This window comes from Trematomus bernacchii, unplaced genomic scaffold (assembly GCF_902827165.1).
Source record: "Trematomus bernacchii unplaced genomic scaffold, fTreBer1.1, whole genome shotgun sequence".
Classification (NCBI taxonomy): domain Eukaryota; kingdom Metazoa; phylum Chordata; class Actinopteri; order Perciformes; family Nototheniidae; genus Trematomus; species Trematomus bernacchii.
The window spans coordinates 2,841,589-2,863,241 of NW_022988098.1; the positions used below are offsets into that span (position 1 = coordinate 2,841,589).

The following is a 21,653-nucleotide window of genomic DNA, read 5'->3' on the forward strand; positions in this document are numbered from 1 at the left end:
CGTACCACTTGGATACTGAGATTTCTAAAGTTTTATAGCGTTTAAGCAATGCAGAGGAGAATGAAACGGAGTTTAAGAACTTGCAGTAACATTTAAAACAAGGTATGTATACTTCCTGCTGTTTGTATTAATATGTTTGCGAATGTAAACGTTACTTTTTAGCTTCATGAAACCTAGTCAGACAAGTTTGTTTCCCGGAGAAAACACTCACGAGAAACACCGGCTGTTGTTATGCTTGCTGTGACGTTAAGTTACTCCGTTCCCCGCTTGTAAATATGCCGTTACAAGCTTCATAGTTGTATTTATCATCTAAATTTGCCGAAACAAGTTTCATATTCTGAAAGCCAAGACTTTGTTTATTTAAAATCAAACAAAACACCCGAACCCCGAAAAAATAGTTTTTTCCGCAAATCCACGTTTATTTTGAAATGAGCCGTTGCGACATCCGACTGATTTCGATAGAGCGGGTCACATATCGTTAGCCAGTAGTTTAAAGTAACTAAGTAACTAAGTACATTTACTCAAGTTAAGTACCATTTTGAGAGACTTGTGCTTTACTTGAGTATTTCAATTTGTTGCTACGTTGTACTTCTACACCACTTCAATTCAGAGGTAAATAGTGTACTTTAACTCCACTACATTTATTTAATATCTTTAGTTACTTTGCAGATTTGGATTAATGATATGAAATATAAACAACACTTAAATAACACTTCAGTTACACCTGGAGTAAATTCACAAGCTACCCTGCAGCATACAGAGAGACGTTACAATTTGCTGCACCTTTACCAGCTTTGATAAACACATTAATGCATCAATTATCATTATAAAACATGTTGTTTATATTATTCTGAAATGGGCCAATCTGCATAATGAGTATTGAATTGCATTTTGATGCATATACTTTCGTACTAGTTGAGTAACATTTTGATTTAGTCTGGTACTTCTACTATTACTTAAGTACAAGATCTAAGTACTTCCTCCACCTCTGTCGTTTACTCCTGGGGCCGAAACTAACATTATTAAACATTATAGTTTTCATTTACATTTTGAATGAACGTGTTTAGACAATAGTCTAACTCTTTGCAGTCCAGTTTTTTTGGGGGGGGAAGCATACAGGATTGAATCCAAGCTTTATGTTTACCCATTAATTATTTTTTTCTTCTTGAAGATGGAAAGGAAATATTTCCCAGATTTCGGTGTCTTGGTGCCTCATCCACCCAGCAAACCTCCAGAGCCCAAGCCTCCAGCTCTAAGTCACAGGCACAGACCCGCTCCAGTCAGAACATGCGCTGTGAATGAACAGATGGGGATCTACTCAGATATTATAACTAAACACAAGTTCCAGGTAAAAGCACATAAACTGCTCATTCATTTCACTCTTCAAATTCTGACAGACATTTCAATAACAAGCCCATGCAAATCACTGATCTTCTGTTTATTGATTAGTCTTTAACAGCGGGACCAGGCATCATGCAGAGGTCACTGGGACGATCCATCGTTCGGTATTGTGATCCCAACACTACAAAGGGTGAGATATACATGACGGCAACTATGTATTTATATTTTACTTTTTGTGTAACTATATATTTATATTTTACTTTTTTAAATACAACATTTTACCCTGTGTAAACTTATGTCCTTCTGCCTTTTTGTACTTAGTTACAACCTTAAAGACTCCATCTGACCAGGGCAAGCATGTTGAAAAGCAAAACCCTGGACCTACCTCACAGCAATCACAGCAATCCCAGACTTCTTACTTCCCCCGGGGTGGAGATTCACCCAAGGTCCAGATACCTTACCAAACAGCTCGTGGCCAGGTCCCGCGCAAGTTAGAGATAGAGAGGTATGCACTGTGACACTTCATCCATCGTTTCGGAGCTTTACTTGTTTTGCATTACCTGTAGTATGCATATTGTCCATACTGTTTTTTACTGGTCACATGTGAGTCAGTAAGACATTTCGCTTCTATCATACAGTACATATTCCGTTTTTATCTCTGATTGCAGAATTAGCTTTTTTAGTGGGGTCCATTCATTGTTTTACTTTATCTACATTTTGTCAATATTTGTTTATACTGATTTGTTTTCTTAAAGACGTCGAAGGGAATATTTGAAGTTAGACATTGAACAGCTTCTGGCAGAACAAGGCATCTATTCAAATCTTTTAATGCCAACACATCAGAGCAGCAGTGATGATCATGAGACTACAACAGACAATCCTGTTTCACCCTACTTATCCCTGGAAGTAAGTCTGTTACAACTGCCATTGTTTCTTTGGCATTTGGGTAGCCAATTACTGTTACATGCCATATTTTGTTGCACCACCCCCGATCATCTTTCCTGCCTTTCACCTCAAGGTATTTGACAATGAGGACTTTGAATGCCGGAATCCAGAAGACTGGCTTGCCCTGGGCATTGCTGAAAAATCACTGGAACAAAAACCTATCCCTGCAAAAGCTCTGCTGCCTACCGATGATGAAATTAATTCTGGTAAAATGTCCCCTGAAAAGAACTGTGTAAACAGAAGTACACATCATTGTCTGTTCTTTAATGAGTACTCTCCTTTTTGTTTTGAAGATGAGCCACAAAGCTCCTCCCTGGAGTACAGCTGGCGTCTAGTCGCTGTTCTTGACTATAGTAAGGAGAAATGCCAGTACCTTGTACAGAAAGTTTGCCAGAACAGCCAACTGACAGATAAAAAAGGTCGTCCTATTCTAAATGAAGAACACAAAAAGAGCAAATCTCCTGGTTGGTTGTAAAGTCTTTCCACTTTAATGAAACAGAATTATCCTACAATTTCCTCTTGTCTCTGTTTTTCGTATTGACTTTCCATACCATCCATTTCTCAGCAGGCACAACGTTCTGGGTACCCAGGATCAGATTGGTTTTCAGTGCTGAGGACCCACGTGTGTTTGTCAAACGGATCCAGTTTGCCCTGCGCTGGCAGGAAAACACAGAAGCTCTGCTTCTCTATCACCTTTCTGTGGACTGCATGCCAACCTGGAAGGGAACACCATCTCTTGATAGCCACGCTCTCCAGAGAATTAGAAGAATCACGCTTTCAGCCCCCGGGCTCAGACATAAAATGTGAGTGATGTCATATTACTGCTGTCATTATTCTCATTATTATCTGTTTTATAATAGATTCCTCTGAGTTCATGTGTTAACTTACTAATCGGGTGACTAAAGAAAACATTCTGTGTACAGTTTGGAGAAGTGTATCGGGGATCTGGAGAAGGAGCTCAAACTGGATTATGAGCGGACAATGAACCGCATGAGTTTTGACAGAGTTGTGATGAGACACCCAGAGGAGTTTTCACACATCACCCTGCCACAGAAGGGTCCTGCATATGTACCCCAATCAGGTGAGACGATTAGCTGTGTGCACATTTGTTTGAGTCAATCTGGTCAAGATTTAAGAATACTACTTTTTTTCCCACCGGGCGTGTTCCAGGGCGTGTTCCAGTTCCCACATTTCCCTATGAGAAGTATAAAACAGCTTTCTTCTTCAAGTCCCTGCTAACAAAGCCGGAGGTGATCCGTGTGTTATCTGAAATCTTGTCTGAGTGCAACAAAGTAGCAAACATGAGGCTGTTCAATGTCACCTCGGTCAAACCACTGCGACTGGACGAGTTTGAAGTCATTCAGGCTCAAATGCATACTCAGGTATCGTAGCATTGGGTAGCTTTTCTTCTGGCAATACTGTTAGTAGCTGACATTGAAAAAAGAGAAACCTTGACTACAAGGAAAACACCTGGATTTCACATTAATAAAGACGCTTTTAATCTTTGTGTCCTCCTCATTCTCCAGGTAAGCTTATTTCTTAGGGAGGGATGGATAGTCTCACTGAGCAACTGCATCCGATTCAACCAGCTGAGTATTGGCCGTGGCACTTACAACGTGGACGAGTCTCAATGGGAGATGTACAAGATGTCCAAGCTGTACAGATTGATGGCTGTGGTGCGCTACAAGCTGCAGGACTCCATGCGCCACCTGGTGCAGGCCTCGCTGCTCCGCCTGACTCTGCTGCTGTTAACCACCTGCCACAGTGTGCTGACATGTCCTCAGGACCTGGTCTGGGGGGACGACCTCGTCACTAGCCCATATAAGTAGGAAATTATGCACACATAGGCACACATTGAAATGTATTTAAACATCTTCATATATCGTTGTGCTCAAATGTATCTGTGTTTTCTTAGGTGGTTCCTATATTTTGCGAGTTATATACTCATTTCATTTTTAGGGACAGTTCACAACCAATTAAAAAATGCACATTATTCCTCTTACCTGACTATCTAGGTTATTTTTGTCTTGGTGGTTAAAGATAACGGCTGTAACAATGTCGGCATTCTTTGGAATATAATGGAACTAGATGGCACCAGTATTGTTGTGCTCACAGAGTCGAAAAGTAGTCTTAAAAAAACTATTTTAGAAATCATAACCCTTGTTTTGAACGACGAGTGATCATCCTTGACTAGATTTATTTCTGTGTGGTGATGCGATTGGCTGCGTTAGTTTGGTAGAAAGAAAATAGTTCCTCACTAAATTCTGCAGATTTTCCTGAGTAACCAGGCCCTGATTCAAAGAACATTTGTGGCCGTTTAGTTTCTTATTTGTAGTTGTTTTTACAGTAGCTCTTTAATCACCGCCATCTAGATTAATTATATTCAGGAAAAACTAGACATCTCATCTGATTTTGAAGAGAACTGTAACTTTAAGGAGTGTTTGATAGTGAGTGTGACATAACCTGTCAATAACATTATCTCCATTCTCCATAACTAGGTCAGAAAGGACCCCTCTGTTCCTGTTGGACTTGATTCTGGATCAGACTGGGGTTCATTACAGCACTCCACTCGAGAACTTTAAGACATCCATGGTCAACCTGTTCGATAAGGCCATTCTGGCCACTTACAAAGTACCTCAGCTCGATAAGGTACATTTTTATCACCTGAATAACAGAGCATTACATTAAAATGCAAGGCTACATGAGACCTGTTAGTAAACATACTCAGAGTAGGGCTGTCCCGAATACCATTTTCCGGGCTCCGGATATTCGGTAGTTTTGAAGGAGAGTTAGCACTGTTGTTGACAGGAAGTTGTTGTTGCTATGGAAACAACGTGACGGAGATTAACGGAGAAAAGTCATATCTACATATAAAGACGGAGAAAGTAAACGATAAAGTGTATGGTTAAGTGTTGGCACCCTCCGAAGAGGCACAAGCTCTTACGTTGATATTGGAGATTTCAATAAATTCAATTTTAACCAAAAAAAACGAAAACAAAAAACGAATATTCGAAATTGAAACCCGAATAGTACTCCAACGTACGGATATTCGGATATTCAGATATTCGGGTACAGCCCTAACTCAGAGACAAAGATGTAATGGTTGTCTCCTCATTCAGTTTGTAATGCAGAAGATGTTCGTCGGTGGGGATCCGTTGCTTGAGTCAGTGAATCTTTGGGAACCAGAAGTAACTGCGCTGAGAGAAAAGGTCTCCAATGCTATGATGCAAGGAGTCATACCTCTCAGGGCCTATGCTGCTGAGTATGAGAAATACTTAGATTTACACAACCTGGACATAGAAACCCTTCTCAAGTAAGTCTGTTAAAAGCATATATTCAAGTTTTCCCACAAGGTAAAGGGTCAGTGTGATTTATGGTCCACTCAGCATGCTTTCCTCATTAAAGAGAGTCCGTTAATCTTTCCTCTGCCAGATCTCCTGCGAATGCAGAACAGACATCCCAGGAAGTGAAAAAAGAGGTGGAACAACATCTCAAAGACAAGGAAACACTTGAGCACTCTCTGCCGTCCTCCATTGTAATTGGAACATTTGTTATTCGAGTGGAGGGTGTACGTCAGGCTCTCTCCAACAAAAAAAAGGCTTTAGCCAATGCAATGCTGGCCATCCTTGCTGGGAAGCTAAGCAAGCAGGTTGATGAAGTAAGTCATTTGTTTCAAGGCCAGAAAAAGTATATACTGTATTGGTATAATTGGTGTGATTTTATTTCTTCACACTGGACCTAAATGTACCTCCTTTTGAAAGTGTTTAACACTGATTGTATCTTGCGTGTGCGTAGGCATGTGAAGAGTACAACACAATCAGTAGAAAGCTGCGTGAGAAACTGAACAGCATTGAAGAGCTGAGTGAGAAGAGGGAATGGATGAAGCAAGTCCCAGACCAGCTCAAGAGTTACAAGGTGCACATTCGCAATCATTGACTGGCTATTTTCTTGTGTGTCATATAAAGGGTTAATTTGTCATTTAATCTGATTGTTTGTTCCATCTGTCCACACAGGAAGTTATTGGAAAGACCCTGTCAGACTATGAGCTAATAGAAGAGCTTCGCTACTCTCTTTCAAATGAGGATTTTGATAAAAAGTAAGAGTAACGTCAATTATTGTAATGTTTTGAAAACTACGTTTGTACGTTCTCATGTGAGATTAGATTTCTTTGGTGAATGGAGTACACTTTGGAGTTAAAGCTACTTCTCTCTGCAGGTGGACAGCTATTAGATGGCCTCAAAAGATAATAAGCCAGATGGAAGCAGCGGCCGCCCAGCATTTGGAGGATGAAGAGCGCTTCAATAAGATTCAGCTGGCCGACCAGAACAACTTTGAGGACCACCTCGACTCGCTAAAGGTCAGCCGAACCTAATAGGTTATTTTTATATCAGATTTTTATTTGGGCCAGAGTGTCTTTATTCCAGAGAGGGTGTTAAATTGAGAGATAGAGGGGAAGACATTGCCTGAAAACTTCGGCGGGCTCGGGTTTCGAACCCACCTACTAGCTACTGTAGTGTATTGCATCTCTGCGTGAATGATTAGATCATTTCACCTAAATTAAATCAAATGAAATGATGTTGATGGTTAAATTAGCTTCACATGTAGGCCTACTGAGTTCTGGATTTGCCATTTAGATCTAGAAAGACCTTGGGGCTATGTTGTTTGATTTAATTAAACACAATATATGCACTCCACTATGCTGTTGTAGTATTTACTGTATCTGAAGCTCTTAATTATGATTGCTCATATTTCAAGCCATCTTTTTCCCGGCCCCTTGCTTTGGATCATTTTCATCAACCGGCCCCATTCCAAACTAATTGAATAGCCCTGTTCTAAACCGTTCAGCATATTTTTATAGAAGTGGTCTCCCAGGGTTTCAGTTTTCTGGAGCAATTAAATAAAAGCATCAGAATTTAAAAGAAATATAGTCCGAAGCCCTTTGCACTGTACGAGCATAGGCATGTGCCTCATTTCTTTGCAAACTCTAGCTACAATTTTGGGGATCGCTTCCGAGATAGAGAGAAAAGTATAATAGTTTATATATTATATTGACTGTAATTGCAGAGGGTAAATTATTATTTACATCATCATTAAAGGATATATTAAAATGAAAATTGTGTGATTTTTTTCAAGTGGATTTGTACCAAACAATCATTTTTTTATTAATTCTATATAATACAGTTTATTGGCTAGAATATCTGCAGGACCATAGTACTTAATTCATAATTATTTATATATATGGAGCTTACTGGTTCTTGAATATTGCTCTAGTCCATATTGCGATTTCAATTATATTACAAGTGCAGCCCTAATCGTTTCTAACGGTAGCCACGAGCTGTTCTAAATTACCACTACCCTGTGTTTATAGATGCTGGTTGCTGGGATTGCGTGTCATGATGACATCAATCATGCCCATAAGGTGGCCAACAAAGTGAGGCGTACAAGCAAGCAACTGAAGGACTGTCTGACAATGGCTCAAACCTACAACACCAGAGAGCGTCTGTTTGGTATTCCTGTCACTAATGTAAGTACAAACAATATCCACGTTTGTTTTGAACTGTTAAACAAATAGTGATAAAATATACTACATAGATATCATAATAAGTATTTCTGACAATGCATTGTAAATGTGTTTTTCAGTATGATCGGCTACAGAAGCTGGTGAAGGACTTCCAGCCTTTTACGGACCTGTGGACCACCACCTCTGATTGGATGCGTTGGCACGAGAACTGGCTCAATGACCCGCTGTCTTCCATAGACTCCGAGCAGCTGGAGCGCAATGTTACAGATGTCCACAAGGTCATGAACAAATGTGTGAAACACTTCAAGGACATTCCTGGTAGGAGACGCATGTATGACCATACAAACTTGACAAAGGGAAGTGTAATTGTTGTTAATATGCTTAACGATTTCTTTATTGGCCTTATGCAACGCCAGGCTGCCAGATGGTTGCATCGGCGATCTGCATCAAGATCAAGGACTTCCAGCCGTACATTCCTCTGATTCAGGGCCTGAGGAACCCGGGGATGAAGAACCGCCACTGGGAGATTCTTTCAGACCGCATTCAGATGAAGGTCAAGCCCAAAGATAACCTCACCCTCTCTCGATGCCTGGAGCTGGGCCTACAGAACCACATAGAGGACATAGCTCATGTGGCCGAGGTGGCAGGGAAAGAGTACACCATTGAACAGGTACCTTAATAACACAGTGATTCATGAAGTTGTGCTTGTACAGGATGTGCGATGAATGGCGCGCCACCTTGGAGCTGCATTTTAAGTAGCTGAGTCGTATTCACTGCATGGTAATCCTTGAGATTTGAGTCCTGGTTGATGAGTTGTCCCCTGTTCATTGGTGGAAACAGCAACTGTTCAATACTGCAGGTCACAGAATACTAGAGGAACAAAGACAAACATTTTTTTTCCATAAGAACAGACAGAAGTTTGCTCTTTTCCATCAATCTGTGAGTCTGCGAACACCGAATGTGAAAGAAGTATGTTACCTCATTATTTCTATTTGATCCACTGTAAAAAGAAGTAGAAAAGTGAACATTGTCATTTTTTGATAACACATTTTTGATGAATGATAGCAGACCATGTCAGGCTCTGTTAACCCTTAGATGCACGAGTGACTGGACCCTACACTCTTCCATAAGTGGGTCAAAAAGGACCTGTGTTAGAATAATATGTGTTTTTATGCCATTTTTGTCATTTTGGTTAAGAAAAATCACTTGTATAATATTTAGTATTATATTTTGGTTCACACTAGAAATATTTTATATTTAATTTTTCACTATTTATAATTTTAGACATTTTTTTACATTTTGAAAAAAAACGTTTTGAACATATTGATGCAAAGATCCCCGCTATTCTGAGACCCCCACAGTATTCAAGTCCCTTTTCAAAACTAATCTCTTCTCCTCTTGTCTACTCATAGCCCACCCCCCATCAATCCATGCTGGTTGATCAAGTTTGATAGTCCTATACCCCCCACCCTAACCTTCCCTTATATTGTAAAGCGATTTTGAGTCCTTGAAAAGCCCTATAAAAATATAATGTATTATTATTATTATACTGACAGGTATCAGATCTTGCTGTGTAAAATAATCTTCCTGAGAGGTGTCACTTGTGATGTAGTCTGTGTGGTCTACAGTGAATGTATTCCTGACAGCAACAGGTGATAAGAATCAAAGGTTCCCATAGGATCCCATAGGAAATGCATGCGCCACAGACAGCTTAAAGGTGGGGTAGGTAAGTTTGAGAAACCGGCTCGAGATACACTTTTTGTTATATTCCATGGAATGCTCTTAACATCCCGATAGCAATGAATATCTTAAGTGCTTTGAGAAAAAATCCATAAAAAAAATTTCATCTGTGGAAGCCGTGGTACTGTAAAAAGTACGACCAATCATTTTAGCCGGCCCGGCTAAAATAACTGGATGGCCTACCTGCCTGTCAGCCTTCCATCTGGGCACAAACTTATCTCGTGCCCTCATTGGTCATGTGCGCGTTCGTGTGTGTTGGAGGAGGGGCTCTATAAGGAAGTGGCAGATTTTTTTCCGGTGGTGTATTTTCAAATTCTAGCGATCTCGAGCTGGTTTCTCAAACTTACCTACCCCACCTTTAATGTTACATATGTTAAATATGTGACATGCATAAAAAAAAAGTACTAAGTTATGATATATAAAAAATATATAATAAAAAATATAATAGAAAAAAAAAAGTTACATAATTAAAAAAAATACACATCCTGTAACAGTTCTACGGATTTAGCAGCCAGGTATATATTACACAGTTATTAATGGCATCTATATATATTGCACATCTAGCACATATTGCACATAGGTGGTTGGTATTTAACAGCAGCAAGTTACACAATTTACAAAATACAAAATACACACCTTGTAACAGTTCTAAGGATTTAGCAGCCAGGTATATATTACACAGTTATTAACAGCATTTATATATTGCACATATTGCACATCGTTTGTTGGTATTTAGCATCAAGGGGTGATATAGTCTGTGTTGTGGTGTGTGTGTGGGAGGGGGGGGGGGGGGGGTCAATAGGGGCTGTGCTGGTTGTATAGTCTGACTGCTGCAGGAAGGAAAGACCTGTGGTATCTCTCCTATAATGTGTTACCTCATTAGGTGGAGGATATTAACAGAACCGATTGATATTCAAATTAAAATCTTTAAGATCAATGCTTTAAAATGCATTTCACTTGAAAGCACTTGACTGAAATGTAACACCAAAAGGATGGTGACACAGAGGCGAAGTGACTCGTGGGTTTTTAGATTAAAGCAACTCACTTACTCTTTCCTGTTGAACACAACAAGTGTGTGGATATCTGCATTAAAGTGGTGGCTGCTGCCTTTGTTTCACACCTATTCACACAGGCCCTGGACAAGATGGAAAACGAGTGGTCAACAATATTCTTTGACGTGTTGCCCTACAAGGATACAGGCACCTACATCCTGAAGAGCCCAGATGAAGTCTCACAGATGCTGGACGACCACAATGTCATGACGCAGAGCATGTCCTTCTCTCCCTTCAAAAAGTCCTTTGAGGCCCGTATCAACACCTGGGAGGGCAAAATCAGAATGACTCAGGTACACACACAAACTATGGTCTTCTTGAGTATTGTATAATTATTATACAGTGTCTTTTGTCGTGCTACTGCCCTCTTGTGGTTTCTGCAGGACGTGCTGGAGGAGTGGTTGACATTCCAACGCTCCTGGCTTTACTTAGAGCCCATCTTCAGCTCGGATGATATCACCCAGCAGCTGCCTGTGGAAGGAAAGAGATACCAGCTAGTGGATAGAACGTGGAAGGCAGTCATGAAAAGTGCCTTTAAAAATCCAAAGGTCAGAGCCTCCACAGCACTACATATGAAAGGAGAAAGCTTTTGTTTTTATACGGAGATGTTAAAGTGTGTGTTTATTTCTAGGTGATTGAGCTGTGCCCAGATTCTAGGCTACTAGAAAAACTGAAAAGGTGCAACGAACTGCTGGAAGAGGTCCAGAAGGGTCTTAGTGAATACTTGGAAACAAAAAGAGGCTCCTTCCCCAGGTAAGCCTTTTTTGAAAGTGTCCTTATAAATTACTCTCAACTACGGATATTTGTCATTAATTATGAGATGATTCAACATACCATTCCCCGGAGAGGGTCTGCAGTCATGTTCATTTGATATCAAAACCTGAACAACATTAAAGGTGGGGTAGGTAATTCACTTCAGAAACACTTTTTGTTATATTCCATGGAATGCTCTTAACATCCCGATAGCAATGAATAAATGAAATGCTTTGACAATAAATACATTAAAAATATTTCATCTGTGGAAGCCGTAGTACTGTAAAAAGCACGACCAATCATCTGAGCCGGCCTGGCTAAAATAACTGGATGGCCTACCTGCCTGTCAGCCTTCCATCTGTGCACAAACTTATCTCGTGCCCTCATTGGTCATGTGCGCGTTTGTGTGTGTTGGAGGAGGGGCTCTGTAAGGAAGTCTGAAGGAAGGGGCAGATTTTTTTCTGCTGCCTACTTTCAAATTCTAGCGCACTCGAGCTGGTTTCTCCATTCTTACCTACCCTACCTTTAAGTGGCCGAAGAAACTTTTTTTTTATAAGTGTTGGGAGTAGCTGTGATACCAAAAACAAAAGAAGCAATGGCTTCTAATAACAATTAACAATAGATGATTTCTGACCCAAAAATGTGTTTCTATGCAAAATCACGAGACACTTGGAACTAAATATTTCTAAATATTTTCTTTGTAGGTTTTACTTCCTGTCAGACGATGAACTCCTGGAGATTCTGTCCCAGACCAGAGATCCTACTGCTGTTCAACCTCACTTGAATTTTAACTGAAATAAGGGTCTTTCAGGGAACTACACATTTTTCGAACTCTTAAGTGTTATCAAATTACATTTCCCAAAGGCCTCATAGAACAAAAAAAGACTCTTTCCATTACAAAGATATCATAAATGATGTATGCCCAATAAGTCGGGTGTCTGGCTTAAGTCATTTCTTTATTTAATTACATTTTCAAGCATCTACACTCATTAATCTTTATAAGTATGTTGTTGAACTGTTGATGAATGTAGTAGTTTATGAAATAGCCACTTGTATTTGCCACTTTTTAAAGACTTGGAGTTCCTTATATAGTCTTGCAGTATAACAATTTAAATATTAAAAATGTGTGAAAATTATAAACATTGTTGGGGAATAATTTGCTTAGGTACTCAACCTTTGACACAGTTCATCTTTTTCTCCTCTCACTGTCTCCTTTCCCATGGCATAGTTCTACGGCCTTGGGTATTGCTGCTATCTCTCTTAAGGAGGGGCAGCTTGGGCGCATTGTTGTTGCCAGTCTATGACAGAGCACAAGCCGCCATGAGGTAGTTTACTGTTCAGGGACGAAGGTTCCCTGGCGCACATTCTTTTCTATGGACGAGAGCTCTAGTTAGATTCAGGGTCCATATTGCTTTAGTCTCGCTGATGAAGAATGTTGATTATTACACTCCGAAATAGTTAAAACCTCGAGCTGCAGAAAGAGTTCTTCAGAATTGGTTTGGCAACCGCTGTGTCAACTCGTGACACACCACATGTCTTGTGAATTCTCCGGCCGAAGCTCCAAATAAACCGTCAGTGTTTGCCATCAAAGCTCCAGCTCTCCTCGTGTCTCTTTGAGTCCTGTTTCCAATTGCTTCAGAAGTTTCCCCCACAAACATGATATTATTTATACTCCCATTTGCATTGATCATTGTGCACACCACAGTCTGCTGACATCCTAAAGACTTCCCCTCTTGTTTCTGAAGCTGGGCGACTTGGTGCAGCTGGTGAGAGGACCTCTGTCTAAGATGCAGCGGGCGGTGCTGTCTGCCCTCATCGTCATCGAGGTCCACGCTAAGGAGGTTGCAGCCAAACTGGTGGAGCTGCAGGTCTCCAGCAGCATCAATGACTTTGAGTGGATCAGCCAGCTCAGGTTGGCTGTTTGTATTTTGATCTCTCTTTGCTCTTTGGTTCGGTAACTCCTGACGCTGCAGTCCACTTTATCTGTCACAGCTTCTTTCCTGCGTTTCTAAAAGCCACTATAGAAGCAATTCAAAAGATATTTCCAACACGTTATCCTTCCAGTTATTAGTTTATTCACAGTCAAAACATGTCCAGCTTGTGATGCTGGATTGATGGTATGCTGCTCGTGTGGTTAATCAAAATAAAATAAAGTTGTTTCCACACACATTCAAAAAAGAAATTATGCATATACAAGATATAAATTAATAAAAACAGAAGAGGCATACCTCAAATAACATTACAGCAAACATTTATTTCTTTTTGCTGGATGATTACGGTTGAGAACTGTGTCTTGTTGGCACACAGGTTGCCAAATATAGCCCTATATAATTGGCTGGTGCTGTGGGAATTGTAGTCTTTTATCTTAATGGACTGCATTTGACTCCACTAGGTGGCAATATTATTCTCACAAAACTAGCTCTAACACTACATTTGTGCAATACTGTGGATGCAGAATGAGAATGACACTGATGTGATACTGTTTGTAGATATTACTGGACCAAAAATGACTTGTACATCCGGGCAGTGAATGCAGAGTTTTTGTACGGATACGAGTACCTTGGTAACTCCGGACGTCTGGTCATCACCCCGCTCACTGACAGGTAGGTGTAAAGTATAATGTTTTTTACTCTGTTTTGTATCGTTCTCCCTTTTAATACACTACTCCCTGCCCCATCCAGATGCTACCTGACCCTAACAGGAGCTCTACACCTGAAGTTCGGAGGGGCTCCTGCAGGTCCAGCAGGGACAGGGAAGACAGAAACCACTAAAGATCTGGGAAAGGCGCTGGCTATCCAGACCGTTGTTTTCAACTGCTCTGATCAGCTGGACTTCATTGCTATGGGCAAGCTTCTCAAAGGACTGGCCAGGTGAGAGGCAGTAACTAAAGTGTGAAAGAAAATCTGCAGTTAATCACATTCATGGATGCCTTCTTGCCTGTCTGCCTTTTCCGCAGCTCCGGGGCCTGGGCATGCTTTGATGAGTTTAATCGTATTGATGTGGAGGTGTTGTCTGTTGTGGCGCAGCAGATCACCACCATACAAAAGGCCCAAATGCAAAGGGTGAGAAGCTGATTCACTAGAAATGCATTTACTTTTCAACAGAGTGCTTGAGTTATGCATAAGTACAGTCTGTATTTCCATGTACATATTGTATATACTGTATGTTGTATTTCTACTGCATTTAAAAAGACGTTTGTTTGTTTTGCTGTATTAGTTTGATATGTTTTATATTTTTGAGTTGAATAACCTTAACTATGTTATATAATGTAATGTAAAAACCAACATAGGTTATCATCTTTCAGTCATCTGTTAAGCATTAAACATGGTATTATTGTTTATTATTATTATTACTAAACAGTTTAATATCATACATTGCTAGTTTTGACATTTGTAAATATTGTTTTATATAAGCAAAGAATCAGATTTCTTTTTTTCATTCCACACATAGAGGCAGCCTTTTTAATCCCTATAAAATGTTTGTCTAATGTGTGTGTATGTCGTGTTTTCAGGCAGAGCGGTTCATGTTTGAGGGGGCAGAAATCCCTCTTGTCCAGTCCTGCGCCGTGTTCATCACCATGAATCCTGGGTACGCCGGACGCACGGAGCTGCCTGACAATCTCAAGGTTTGAAAAGATAATTTTGAATTAGCTGTGTCACACCAAAGATAAGCAGATGGGGGTTAATAAAATGTTACACTCTACAGGCACTGTTTCGTCCCGTGGCGATGATGGTACCTGACTACGCTATGATTGCTGAGATCTCCTTGTACTCATTTGGCTTCAGTGATGCCAAAATCCTCTCCAAGAAGATCACCACCACCTTCAAGCTCTCCTCCGAACAGCTCAGCGCTCAGGTTTCGTATGGACTTGAAGAAGATCAGAATTAGGATCGGTTTAATGTCCAAATACATGTTATATATATCCCAAGAAAATGCGCTAATTTGAAAGGGAAATCGCTGTAGGTAATAATATACTTTGACTGACTTTTGCTCTTGTTTATATGAAGGATCATTATGACTTCGGTATGAGAGCGGTGAAGACTGTGATCTCAGCTGCTGGAAACCTCAAGAGAGAAAATCCTGATATGAACGAGGTATAAAATGTTTCTTCTGTTCATGATGGAAATAATGTATAAGAAATATGACACAAATATTAAATAATTCAAAAAAATACCCGTCCTTTTAAATATCTAATTATTCTGCAACCTCCCAGGAGCTGATCTGTCTGCGAGCCATTCAAGATGTCAACGTACCAAAGTTTTTACAGGACGACCTGAAGCTCTTCAACGGTATTGTGTCCGATCTTTTCCCAAAGACAAAACAGGAGCCAATCGACTACGGCACACTGGAGGAGTCCATGCGTGATGTCTGCACCAAGAAGAACCTCAAAGATGTGGATGGTTAGTGTTGCTGAAAGCACTGAAATGATGTTCTCAGATTTCCAAGTACCTATGACAACTATTAGGGCCACGGTAGGTCAAGAGCAAAGAGGAACATCTAAACTACTGGGATTAAAGTGGAAATTATAAAAGAAAACATTTGTGATATTATCTGAGATTATGAAGTCAAACTTTTCCCTGAAATGCACAGAAAACTAATTGTTTTTAAAGTAAATTGAACACTTTTAATCTAGGGATATTTTGAGATTTTCCTCGTAGTATTATGTCCCTTCCACGGCTCCGTGATATATATATTTGTTGTATCTATAAAGGCGTTGTCGAAGGTCCCTGTATTTTTAGGATGAGTATTTAAAAGTACTGTTGTGATTGCAGGGTTTATTTCTAAGTGTATTTAGCTGTATGAGACCACTGTGGTGAGACACGGCCTGATGTTGGTGGGACCCTCTGGATCCGGTAAAACCAAGGTGGGTCTTTAACTTGTTTACAGTTTAAATCACAGTCCTCCAACGTTTGAAATTATTTTTGTTTTTGCATGTCTGTCTGTCTGTCTGTCTGTCTGTCTGTCTGTCTGTCTGTCTGTCTGTCTGTCTGTCTGTCTGTCTGTGTTAGTGTTATGAGGTTCTAGGTGCGGCGATAACAGCTCTGAAGGGCCAGCCCTCTGTGAGCGGCGATGTGTATGAAGCGATTCAGATATATGTCCTCAACCCAAAGTCTATCACCATGGGACAGCTCTACGGGGAGTTTGACCTGCTCACACACGAGTGGTAAGTTATGTTATGTCTTCCTCAAAATAAACCTTTACAAATTCCAACTTATACTATAAACAGACACACTTTTCTCCCCCTACAGGACAGATGGCATCCTTTCCGCTGTTATCCGTGCAGGTGCATCATCCATGGACACTGTGAAAAAGTGGTATATGTTTGATGGGCCAGTGGACGCAGTTTGGATTGAGAACATGAACACTGTGCTCGATGACAACAAGAAACTGTGCCTCAGCTCGGGGGAAATCATCAAGCTCAGTGAGGTAAGGTTACCTTTTCACAGTCTTCATTTTGTCCCTGTTGCTAACACAGGGGGTCCGCGGGGTCTTAAAAAATATTAAAAGTTGATAAATCAATTTAGCGAAAATGAAGGCTATTAAAAAGTATTAAATGGCATTTTCCAAGGTATTACATTTTGTAGCTTGTTTTCAATAAGTATATAAATTGTCCAAAGAGTTTGTATTCTACAGTTTGCCTGAATGTAATCATTGCGTAGGTGTGTAGTGTGATTCTGTGTAGTTTATTTATGGCATCCCGTTGGATTTGACGTCATCTGAACAGGACATCGCACGCTCACTGCTTGATAGCGCGTTATGGGGAAATGCAAGTCTGCGTCCAAATGGTTGGAAGATAAGGAGGAAGGACAATCAATACTGTATATAGTAAATGTGAGGTAAAGTGTGTCGCCAATGGAACCGGTTAAAACTTGAAGTGGCGATGAGGTCTTAAAATGTATGGAAAGGGTCTTAAAAGGTATTACATTTTACGTCAGGATTCCTGCATATACCCTGTAACACACAATATACAATGGGTGTTTCTCAATGTCAAGGACGCTTCCTTGGTAGCACATGTCTTCCGAGTCAGTTGCTTCAGAAGCGAGGCAAGAATCCTTCCTAGCCTCGGAAAACGAAGAATGGTGGAACAGAATAACAGGTCTGCAGGTGTGCGTCATATGCGAGGCCCCGCCTTAAATGGAGCGCGATTTCCGCCAAAGATTTGGAAATTGGTCCGTGCGCAAAGCATTGTGGGGATTTTAAGACCGCGGAGTCTACACATGTGCAGCCTCGAAAGTTCTCGCTACGAAGGACGCCGGGCTCGGTAGAATTCCAAGGAGCCTGGACATTGGACCAGTCCTTCGGCGGGACTCGATGACGTAGCATCCTTGAAATAGTGGCTCTGGAGCATCCTTCTTTGACATTGAGAAACACCCAATATGTACCTTTTGTTCACAGTGCAGGGAAAAACTAACAAATCACCTGGAAAAAAACATGAAAACATTTTTGCCACACAGTGCCAAAGTTAGAAAATGATCCTGATAAAACTTTTTGACAATAGTGAGTTTTCCTCAAAAGCTGTTTCCATGGCAACGCATCCCTCGCGTGAAACACGGTTTTCTCATAACTCAGAACATGCTCCAAAAGGCCCAAAACTTCACAGGTTTGATAACGATGCAGCCATCAACACATCTAAGCATATTATGGGGTGTCATCAAATTACGTTGCCATGGCGACAGATCACTCGCCATCAAACACAATGTTTGTGTCACTGCTGTAACTCCCATGTACGTTGACCGATCGGCCTGAAAATTCCCACGTTTGCCAACGGCCGAGTCCTCGAGACACCTACGTGACACGTCGACGTGCGGACAACAGCCTGCGGAGCGTCGAAGACCCGCTCAACGCTGCTTGCAGCTTTAAATCAAGGTGTACAAAAAACAAAACCCTTTTTTCATATTTAACTTTGAAAATAACCAAATGAAAAATGATCTTGTCAAAAAAAAATGTCATATGTTTTTAAATCATAAAACAGGAGAAAAATACTATTTGGATTAGCCTAAGAAAATGGATCACAAAGACATTTGTTTCTCACTTGCCTCTAAGGACTTCCGTATCTGTCGTTTTGTGTTTTCTCCCTGCAGGTGATGACCATGATGTTTGAGGTGCAGGACTTAGCGGTGGCCTCCCCAGCCACAGTGTCTCGCTGCGGGATGGTCTACCTGGAGCCCAGCGTTCTGGGCCTCGTCCCTTTCACAGAGTGTTGGCTGAGGCGAGTCCCTGAAGCCCTGAAACCGTTCACAAAGCAGCTCGAATCGCTTTTTGCCAGGTTCCTCCAGGTGAGAGACGGAACTGAGAGACACCAGCAGCAGGGAATCCAAAAGCTTTTCGTTATGACTGCATGCAGGGCCGTTTCTTCCTATAGGCCACTAGGGGGCCCCCAAGCTGAAAGTTCAGGTTCAGCCTCAATATATTTGGGGAGAATTAAAATTAGCCGTCTTTATTTGTAGACAGCCAAGCCCCCCTCCTGTGTTCGGTGAAGCATTATATGCTTAAAAATCTAGTGTAGGATATAAACACAAATAAACTGCAACGATAGCAAAGCTGTGGCTTGTGTTTTTGGGGTAATAAAGCCCAAATCATCGTTGGGTTGTCAGCCAATGAGTGACGTCTGAGGAAGATGAAAAATGTAAATTATACATTGTTGAAAGAATGCTGCATCTCTTGCATTTATTGACGTAGAGGAGCCTTATTGTTTACCTTTTTAATATCATTTTTTGTAAGTTTCAATTGCTTGGTTTTTGTGAAATTAGCCTGTTTTCCTCCTAAAGTGTAACAGATTGATGCTTCTCCACAGATCCTCTTAAAGGCTTCGGAATCCCCCCATTGCAGTTAAAAAACTGTAAAAACTAGGGCCCCCAAAAAGCTAGAAACGGCCCTGACTGCATGTGTGTTAATGTTTCTTTGCTGTTACCCAGGACGCCATCACATTTGTCCGCACATCAGTAAAGAAGGTCATCACATCTCTGGACAGCAACCTCACCTGCAGTCTGCTTAAAGTTATGGACTGCTTCTTCAATCCCTTCAACATTAAAGAGGTGTGTGCAGCTTCTCTCTGTTAGATTCACACGCAACTTGTCTTAACCATCAATTTCATGTTGGTAAATAATTTGTCAAGCTACCTGAGCAGTCATCAAGTCGTGAGTGTAAATTAATGTGCAGGAAGTTACTGATTTCACCTTGACAAAACCCTTTCTGTTCTTTGTTCTTTGTATAAGTGAAATGTGTCGATTGTGATCTCCTCACCTATATAATAATATATGCCTGGCTGCTAAATCCGTGGAACTGTTACAGGATGTGTATTTTTTTTAATTAAGTAACTTTTTATTTTGTATTATATATGTTTTTATTATATCATAACTTTTTAAATGCATGTCACATATTTAACATATGTAACATTAAGCGGTCTGTGGCTCTTTTTCCTGCTGTAACTACGCACATTTCCCCTCCGTGGGACTAATAAAGGGGTTCTGATTCTGATTCTGATTCTGATTCTGTTCCGGTTCCTAATCAGTGCAGCACTATTGTGTGACTTTGATCAGTATTGTTTTTATGTTTAGGGAGAGTACAGGGCAGCCATGGCAGAGGAGTGGCTGCAATGTTTCAAAAAGCTAAATGTTCCACACACTGACGAACCAAACCTGATCAACACCTTCGGAGACCCGGTCAAGATCCGCTCATGGCAGGTCGGAACAAGATTTTGTGTTAACTATTGATTTTTTAAATATATTTTTCGGGGCCAGTGAGTTTACTTAACTTAATGGTAATTTACCTTTTCTGTCATCGTACTTTGTCATTTGAATGTGCACAGATATCAGGTCTGCCCAAGGATAACCTCTCAGTGGAGAACGGTGTGATCACCCAGTACTGTCTGCGCTGGCCTTTATTCATCGATCCTCAGGGACAAGCCAACACTTGGATCAAAAACATGGTAAGGTCTCTTATCTGTGTACTGATCCGACCATCACTGCAGAGGGCGCCAGTGAGACAAAAAGAGATAGAAAGTAGCTGTGTCAAGATATCTACTGGTTTCAGTAAATATATGTGTACACATTACCCTGAATTCCTTGTGATAGCTTCTCAGTGTCTGTATTTAATCCTCCGTTTATTCAGACCTGCTTCTTGTTGTCCCCCAGGAGAAGGACAGTAGATTGGAGGTCATTAAGTTAAGTGACCGGGACTTCCTCCGCAGTCTTGAGAATGCCATTCGCTTTGGGAAACCCTGCCTCTTGGAGAATATAGGGGAGGAATTGGATCCTGCCCTAGAGCCTGTCTTGCTGCAACAAGTTAATACATACCCAAACAAGAATCTCTTGTGCAAATATCCACGATCCACCATTCACTGGTCTGATGATACACTTTTTTTGGCCCATAGACATTTGTGCTGAGAGGCAGCACCATGCTGAAGCTGGGGGACACAGTCATCCCTTACCAACAAGGCTTCAAGATGTACATCACCACCAAGCTGCCTAACCCACACTACTCTCCAGAGGTGGCCACCAAAGTCACCCTCATTAACTTCACCCTGTCACCAAGGTAACACATGTTATAAACCCAAAATGGCAAAATCGAGTTCGTTTTAAACAGGGGTGGGGAACCTCCGGCATCCGGGCCGTATACGGACCGCGAGACCATTTGATACGGCCCTCGAGGTAATCTGTTTTTCCTGGCCAAGGTCAGGGTCCTTGAACCCGGCACTTCGGAAATTGCAGTACCCATAAGGAGCCGTACACATGCCGCAGTTTTTGCGTGGCTGTGTCTTTAGTTGAAAGCCCAGTATTTCAGTCTCATATGTTTGTTGATTGTTAGTAAATAATATTCCAAAACATCCTTGATATTAAAATGAAATGTGAGCAAAAGATTGACAAGAAATCTGCTTGTGACTTTCAGAAAGAAATCCAACATTTCTTCAGAATGAATTCAGTTGATGAACTTTATTCTAACAACTAATGTCTGGCTCTCACTGTCTTTATTCTCAGCGGTCTGGAGGACCAGCTGCTGGGCCAGGTGGTGGCTGTGGAGCGTCCAGACCTGGAGGAGGCTAAGAACCAGCTGATCATCAGCAACGCCCAGATGAAACAGGAGCTGAAAGAAATTGAGGATGAGATCCTGTTCCGACTCAGCTCCACTGAGGGAAACCCCGTGGACAACGAGGAACTCATCCAAGTGTTGGGAGCTTCCAAGATCAAAGCTGGAGAGATCAAGGTAAGAAAGTGGGAGAGCTATAATCTCCAATACCCCAACAAACTTCATATATTGTGATTCTTTAGCAATGTTCCATCAAAGTCATATGCTACTGGATT

The 21,653-nt window shown here is 41.0% G+C and overlaps 1 protein-coding gene across 1 annotated transcript in view; it reads left to right on the forward strand.

The window, feature by feature from the left end:
* Positions 1-1,171: 1,171 nt before the first annotated feature.
* Positions 1,172-21,653, forward strand: part of LOC117475344 (dynein heavy chain 1, axonemal-like) — a 70,010-nt gene continuing 49,528 nt past the window's right edge. The window contains 38 exon segments of the mRNA XM_034121491.1: positions 1,172-1,348; positions 2,360-2,492; positions 2,580-2,750; positions 2,852-3,089; positions 3,210-3,367; positions 3,457-3,668; positions 3,813-4,111; positions 4,785-4,935; positions 5,406-5,599; positions 5,719-5,944; positions 6,082-6,201; positions 6,300-6,382; positions 6,502-6,643; positions 7,655-7,810; positions 7,927-8,125; positions 8,224-8,477; positions 10,680-10,892; positions 10,983-11,147; positions 11,231-11,352; positions 12,057-12,138; positions 13,098-13,264; positions 13,842-13,955; positions 14,034-14,222; positions 14,309-14,414; positions 14,864-14,977; positions 15,058-15,207; positions 15,360-15,446; positions 15,566-15,752; positions 16,125-16,216; positions 16,362-16,516; positions 16,602-16,779; positions 18,435-18,629; positions 19,269-19,388; positions 19,911-20,036; positions 20,162-20,281; positions 20,487-20,636; positions 20,726-20,886; positions 21,330-21,555. Of these exon segments, the coding sequence (XP_033977382.1) occupies positions 1,172-1,348; positions 2,360-2,492; positions 2,580-2,750; positions 2,852-3,089; positions 3,210-3,367; positions 3,457-3,668; positions 3,813-4,111; positions 4,785-4,935; positions 5,406-5,599; positions 5,719-5,944; positions 6,082-6,201; positions 6,300-6,382; positions 6,502-6,643; positions 7,655-7,810; positions 7,927-8,125; positions 8,224-8,477; positions 10,680-10,892; positions 10,983-11,147; positions 11,231-11,352; positions 12,057-12,138; positions 13,098-13,264; positions 13,842-13,955; positions 14,034-14,222; positions 14,309-14,414; positions 14,864-14,977; positions 15,058-15,207; positions 15,360-15,446; positions 15,566-15,752; positions 16,125-16,216; positions 16,362-16,516; positions 16,602-16,779; positions 18,435-18,629; positions 19,269-19,388; positions 19,911-20,036; positions 20,162-20,281; positions 20,487-20,636; positions 20,726-20,886; positions 21,330-21,555 (6,132 nt within the window).